General features: G+C 52.1%; 2 protein-coding genes across 2 annotated transcripts in view; both read left to right on the forward strand.

The window, feature by feature from the left end:
• Window positions 1-207: 207 nt before the first annotated feature.
• CC84DRAFT_1209083 (uncharacterized protein) lies at window positions 208-3975 on the forward strand (the record flags this gene model as incomplete). Its single annotated transcript, XM_018182199.1, has 4 exons — window positions 208-1422; window positions 1479-1626; window positions 1697-3823; window positions 3951-3975. Exons 1-4 carry the CDS (start codon window positions 645-647, stop codon window positions 3973-3975), a joined length of 3078 nt encoding a protein of 1025 aa, XP_018031356.1. The 5' UTR covers window positions 208-644.
• Window positions 3976-4428: 453 nt separating this feature from the next.
• The window catches only part of CC84DRAFT_1190196 (TPR-like protein), a gene marked incomplete at both ends in the record, with an annotated part of 4152 nt that continues 1674 nt past the window's right edge, over window positions 4429-6906 (forward strand). Inside the window, 5 exons of the mRNA XM_018181104.1 lie at window positions 4429-4446; window positions 5082-5217; window positions 5251-5771; window positions 6183-6313; window positions 6740-6866. Coding sequence (XP_018031357.1) covers window positions 4429-4446; window positions 5082-5217; window positions 5251-5771; window positions 6183-6313; window positions 6740-6866 — 933 coding nt within the window. The remainder of the gene's footprint in view (window positions 4447-5081; window positions 5218-5250; window positions 5772-6182; window positions 6314-6739; window positions 6867-6906) is intronic.

Here is a 6906-nt window from a genome sequence, read left to right on the forward strand (position 1 = left end):
CAGCCAAAACCCTACAATCTATGTGTAGTGAGTGGCAATTGTAGTTATGCTGAATCAATTATCGCGATTTTTTGAGGGGTGAAGGATTTCTGCGCGGTGTCTCATATCCCCGGGTGTCTCGGAACCCCATGCGCTAGCTTACCGTACGGAGTAGTCTAGGAAGGACATCAGTGGCTACGCGCAGGATCTCGGTCCTTCTCCGAGCATCACCAACCTACAGTAAGCGGTGAAGCCCGCCAGCCCTGCGCGGGCACAGAGCCTTCCATCAAATGTACGTGAATCCTATGCTACTCGAGCACAGCGCGAAAAGACCCCTCGCTCCACGCTGTGGCATCGAGACCATGAACGGCCCTCACGACAGGCCAAAAGCCAAAGCCAGTAATACCTTGCCGCGAAGGTCCCTTATAAAGCCCCAGTGGCACGCATGCCACCAAGACAATCAGGCCCCTGTTTCTTGTTACACCACGTGACCAGATCGCCGAAGCGGGGATCGAAGCGCGAGGCTGCAGTCATGCGGAGCTGGCTCACAGCCCCAAGCGCTCAGCCTGATCATTCGAAAGCAGCCATGCACTTGCATCCGTCTCCTACACCGCAGCCAGCGTTTGCCAACGGCCCTCGCATCTACAGAGCATGCGTTTGCCGCGATGCGTCTGCTCCAGCGCCTGCCAAGCGGCACCTACGAGCTGACCCACTTCGACCATGACGATCCGCCCCCGTACGCCATCCTTTCGCATACCTGGGAGGAAGGCCAAGAAGTCTCATATCAGGAGCTCATTGCTGGTGCAGGCAGAGACAAGACGGGATTCGAGAAAATCCGTTTCTGTGGTGAACGAGCCGAGGCAGATAGGCTGCAGTATTTCTGGGTCGACACCTGCTGCATCGACAAAACCAACACCGGCGAGTTAGATACGGCGATTAACTACATGTTTAGATGGTACCAGCGCTCATCTAAATGTTATGTATACCTATCGGATGTTTCCGTAGAAGATCACGACCCCGCAGCATTTCCAATAATATGGGCAGACGCCTTCCGCCGCAGCCGATGGTTCACACGTGGATGGACGTTACAAGAGCTTATGGCACCATGCAGTGTTGAATTCTTCTCTAGGGAGGGCAAGCGTCTAGGTAGTAAGATAACCCTAGAACGCCAAATACACGACATCACTAGGATACCTATCAGCGCTTTGAGAGGGCAAGACCTTGCCAAGTTCAGCGTTGAGGAGCGTATGAGCTGGGTGACTTCGCGCACAACGAGTGTGAAGGAAGACCGAGCGTACTGTTTGCTCGGCATTTTTGGGGTGTTCCTGCCAGTGATACGTGGAGAAGGAGAAGAGCATGCAATGAGGCGGCTTAAAAAGGAGATTCAGGAACAGCAAAAAGAAATAGAAACTGAGCAGACAAGCAGCGGCAGCTACAACACGCGTAAGTGGGCACCAACAGCTATGTGTGGCTAGAGATAGCTGATGACTCTTTTGCAGAACGACTCCAAACAACTCGCCCATCCCATACGATCCCTTTTCGTCGTGATCCTGACTTTGTTGATCGCTGTACGCTGCTCGACGAGCTGAAAGAACGATGCTCTACGCCAGCGGCCCGGGTGGCGCTGGTTGGTGTTGGAGGTGTGGGGTAGGTTTCCTAGCAGCTCTTTGGGTCGGCAGTCGCACCTTGTCTAACAAGGTGTCTAACAAGGGAATAGCAAGTCGCAGCTTGCCATAGAGCATTGCTACCGCACGCATGAGGCATCGCCAGGGATGTGGGTACTATGGGCGCATGCCAGCAGCACCGCCCGGCTCGAGCAGAGCTTCCACGATATCGCCAACCGTGTCAAGATCGAAGGGCGACGAGATTCACAGGTCAACATTTTCAGGCTGGTGCACGACTGGATGTGCGACACTGATGAGCGGTGGCTACTTGTGTTAGATAATGTCGATGATACCGATTTTCTGTTTGACGCCCAAGCTACTACTTCGAAGATGGCAGCCAAGCCGTTGCAGGAATACCTTCCCTACTGCGCACATGGATGTGTTCTTATTACAACGCGGAATAAAGAAGCCGCTCTGCAGCTGGTAGAACAGCGCGACATTATGGCGCTCAATCCAATGAATGCACTGCAGGCGCGGACTTTACTCACAAAGAAGCTTGGCGTGCAAGCGACTAGTAGTAACGCTACTGAGCTCACCGAGCTCGCTACAGTACTTGAACACATGCCGCTTGCCTTAGTTCAAGCTGCTGCATATATCTCGCAGAGAGCACCGCTGTGCTCCGTAGCGCAGTACCTGGATCAGTTTAGGAAGAGCGAGCGCAAGCGGACGAGCCTGCTCAGCTACGACAAAGACCATCTGCGACGCGATCGGGAGGCAAAGAACTCGATCATCACGACGTGGCAGATCTCGTTCGAGTACATACAGCAGACACGGCCGTCAGCAGCAGACCTGCTATCGTTGATGAGCTTCTTCGACCGCCAGGGGATTCCCAAGGATGTACTACAGACGCAAGCCGAGGATCAAGAGGGCAAAGTCAATCGCAAACTCGATGAGGCTAGGGCAGGTCGCAATGGGCACGACAAGAGGGTGCAGTTTGAGTGCAATGATTGCGACGTTGAGGAGCAGCTTGGCGAATTTGAGATCGACGTAGAAGATCAACTTAGGAACGACTCTGCAGATGCCTCTGAGGACAACAACTCTGAGGACAACGACTCCGAAGACGGTACATTTTTTGAAGACGTCACAGCCCTACGCAACTTCAGCTTCATCTCTGTTAGCACTGACGGCAAAACTTTTGAGATGCACGCACTGGTGCAACTATCGATGCGTACGTGGCTTGCTGCGAACGGAAAATTAGGACGCTACAAAGAGCAGTTTATCAACAAGCTTTGTATGGTATTCCCCACAGGAGAGTATGAGAACTGGATAGCGTGCCAGGCGCTGTTCGCGCATGCTAAGGCGGCGACTGGCCACAAGCCAGCAGGCGCATCTTCACTGGTGCAGTGGGCTACGTTGTTGTATCGCGCAGCATGGTATGCGGAGTGCAAAGGAAACGCAGGTGAAGCAGAGGTGCTAGCAACACAGTCATTAAAGGCACGAAAGAAGGTCTTGGGGCGAGATCACGAAGACACGATATGGGGTATAGCGATGGTGGCGAACGCCTACTCACTTGCGGGACGGTGGGAAGAAGCGGAGAAGCTAGAGGTGCAGGTAATGGAGATTCGCAAGACGAAGCTCGGAGCAGACCATCCACACACGCTGACCGGCATGAACAACCTAGCGTTGACATACTGGAATCAAGGCCGCTGGAAGGAAGCAGAAGAGCTACAGGTGCAGGTGATGGAGATTCGCAAGAGGAAGCTCGGAGCAGACCATCCAGACACGCTGACCGGCGTGAACAACCTAGCGTTGACATACTGGGACCAAGGCCGATGGGAGGAATCGGAGAAGTTAGAGGTGCAGGTGATGGAGACTCTCAAGAAGAAGCACGGGGCAGACCATCCACACACGCTGAGCAGCATGAGCAACCTAGCGTCGACATACAGGAACCAAGGCCGATGGGAGGAAGCGGAGAAGCTAGACGTGCAGGTGATGGAGATTCGCAAGACGAAGCTCGGAGCAGACCATCCAGACACGCTGATAGGCATGGGCAACCTAGCGTTGACATACATGAACCAAGGCCGATGGGAAGAAGCGGAGAAGCTAGGGGTGCAGGTGATGGAGCTTCGCAAGACGAAGCTCGGAGCAGACCATCCAGACACGCTGACCGGCATGCACAACCTAGCTTTCACATGGAAATCACTTGCCAAGAATGCAGAGGCTATGGATCTGATGCAGGAGTGTGTACAACGGCGTCAAGAAGTGCTTAGAGCAAATCATCCTGACTTGACATCTTCTATATTGGTCTTGCAACAATGGGAAGGAGAGCGTGTAAATTTAGACGATGAGTTATGCAATAACTTTAAGGATATGCGGCTATAACTTCCTATAGCTGTAGATTATGTCAATAAATGCTGTGTCGACAACGGGCCATTAGGAAACTATCCAGTTTGGAGTCTGTTTCGAGTACGCAGGTTATCTATAGACTTAGTCGATGGCATCAAGCTTTTACTCTAATAATCCATGACCCGTTCACGTGATCTTGTTCCAGCACGCAGGGCTCACGTCTGTCCAAGCGTGCCGGGACGCATGGTGTAACGGGACACCTTTTCTTCCGGCAACTCGGATTGTCCCCAGCACGCTTCTCCCAAGAAACGTGCGACGCGCATCCATTATGTAGCTCTTACCCTCTTAGCATATCGGCCTCCGACGCCAAAAAGCGCTTTATTGACCGTGCTGTTGCTTGTTCTGTCCATGCTGCCCACCAACTCTCCTTGAACACCCCCTGCTCGTTCGCGGCAATAAATATCTGCGGAGAGCTCGGTAGGCTGGAAAACAAGCTGAGATGGCAAAGAATAAGACTGTAGTGTTGTAGGTCAACTTAAAGTGAGGAGCGTGCTTCCCGGCAGTTTCTCCGCGCGGACGGCAAGATTGTTAAATCGCACCTGGCTGGACGTGCATCTTTAACGACTGTTAGCATGCAGCAGCCTGCAGTAGCGTGCTAAGATATCTGCGTACCGCACTGCGCACTGTGGCTGTGTCCTGCGACTCTGAGCTGAACACATGATGATGTGGCCAGCGTCTGCTCATCCTGATCGCATGCACTGCCTCGACAGGCTGCCATCACAGCAGCATAAGCTTCCTCTACCTGCTTTAATCTGTCGCGACTGTATGATCCTACTTTAATTAACAAAAAAGTCGTTCACGCCCCCCTCCAACCAAGCCCGAGCTGCAAACGCCATGCGGCTTCTCCACTTTGATGCGCTAGGAAGGCTCGTCTCAACAGACTTTCGCGGCAAGACGATCCCGCCATACGCCATTCTATCGCACAGATGGAGCGACTCCGAAATCCTCCTCGAACACATAGCAAGCGGAGTCTACAAGGAGAGGGGAGAAGGCTACCGAAAGCTCCAGTTTTGCGCCAAACAGGCGGCACAGGACGAGCTGCAGTACTTCTGGATCGACACATGCTGCATTAATAAATGGAATCTCTCCGAGCTCTCAAAGGCGATTAACTCGATGTTCCAATGGTACAAAAACGCGATACGATGCTACGTCTTCTTGTCAGACGTCTCGGTATCGACTGCAACAGAGCCAGTCCAACGGAGTGACTGGGAGGCATCGTTCCGCAAAAGTTTATGGTTCACTTGAGGGTGGACGCTCCAAGAGCTTATCGCGCCGCCGTCAGTCGAGTTCTTCTCATGCGAAGGACAGCCCATAGGCGACAAGGCGTCGCTCGACCAGCTTATACACGAGATCACTGGCATCCCGCTCGCGGCATTGCGCAATTACCCCTTAGACCAGTTCACTACATCCGAGCGAGAGAGATGGGCCGAGAATCGCAGAACAACTGAAGAGGAAGATATTGTATACTGCCTGCTTGGGATTCTTGGTGTTTACATGCGAACCGCGTACGGTGAAGGACAAGAGAGTGCACGAAGTAGACTACAGGTAGAAGTCGTGGTAGTTGCTAATGTACCGTCGATCATCCCGTTCTTACAAAACCCTCGCTTCGTAGGCCGAGAGTCGCAGCTTGCCGAGCTGGAAGGAAAGCTCTTTAGCAACGAACAGACCACTACTACACTAGCGATTGTTGGACCTGGTGGATTAGGCAAGTCGCAGCTCGCGCTCGAGGTTGCACACAAAATAAGGCAGAACATGGATAACTGCTTAGTCTTTTGGATGGACGTAAGCGACAAAGACAGTCTCTACCAGTCATATGCAAGTGTTGCGCAGAAGCTCCGTATTCCTGGGTGGGATGATGACTAGGCCAGTATGAAGCAGCTTGTAGAATGCTGTGTAGTAGAGATAAGTGCGCGATAGTGTTTACTAATCTTTGACAACGCAGAGGACACTATTCTACGATCTGGCGGCTTGTCCACAATAGAAGCGGTAGATTTGGTGGACTAGCTGTCGTAATCTAAGCTATGCTCTGCCATCTTCACAACCACAAATTGTGGCATAGCTGAGGCGCTTGCTCCACAGTGTATCATAGCGTTGCAAGAGCTCACACTGGACACGGCGCTAAAGATGCTATAAACCCGCTTGGCAACGCCGCTTCTGAACACTGAGCAGTAAGAAGCTAAGCACTTGCTAGAGGAGCTACTGTATCTGCCTCTAGCGATCGCGCAAGCAGCAGCGTGCATAAACGCTAGCGGCATAATAGTGCAGAATTACCAAGCACAGCTAGACGCGTACAATGATGCCGCTATTGACCATAGCAGCGACTCGTCTGCAGAAAGACTACAGAGATCTAGCATAGCAGATCCTATAGCTGCCACACTGTTTCTCTCACTAGACTAGATCGTTCGTAAGAATGCGCTTGCTGTAGACTATCTTTTTCATGCTGCATGCGTAAACTGGAAGGATATCCCGCTTGACCTTCTAGAGGCAGCCTCGCCGCAGGTAAAGGAAGATGCTATTAAGGTACTTAATAGATATACGCTCATCACTAGGCGACCTGCTGAGTCTGCACTTAATATTCATCGACTAGTGCATCAAGCTCTACGTAAACGGCTCCAAGCGTAGGGACAGTTCTAATAGTGGACTCAACGCACTATAACACAGCTACTCTAGGTGTTCCCAAACAATGACCATAATAGTAGAAGCAAGTGGAGATGGCTGCTTCCACATATCCAGTATGCTCTATCGCACAGTCCCACAGATAATGATGACGAAGAGAGATTAGATCTTTTATGGAAATGTGCCCTGGCTTTGTATAGTGACGGACGGTATGAGGAGGCCGAAGAGCTGTTTGTGCAAGTGATGGAGACGAGCTCGAGGGTGCTTGGGGAGGAGCATCCAGACACGCTGACCAGCATGG

The sequence above is a fragment of the Paraphaeosphaeria sporulosa genome (genome assembly GCF_001642045.1).
Source record: "Paraphaeosphaeria sporulosa strain AP3s5-JAC2a unplaced genomic scaffold CC84scaffold_11, whole genome shotgun sequence".
NCBI classification, from domain to species: domain Eukaryota; kingdom Fungi; phylum Ascomycota; class Dothideomycetes; order Pleosporales; family Didymosphaeriaceae; genus Paraphaeosphaeria; species Paraphaeosphaeria sporulosa.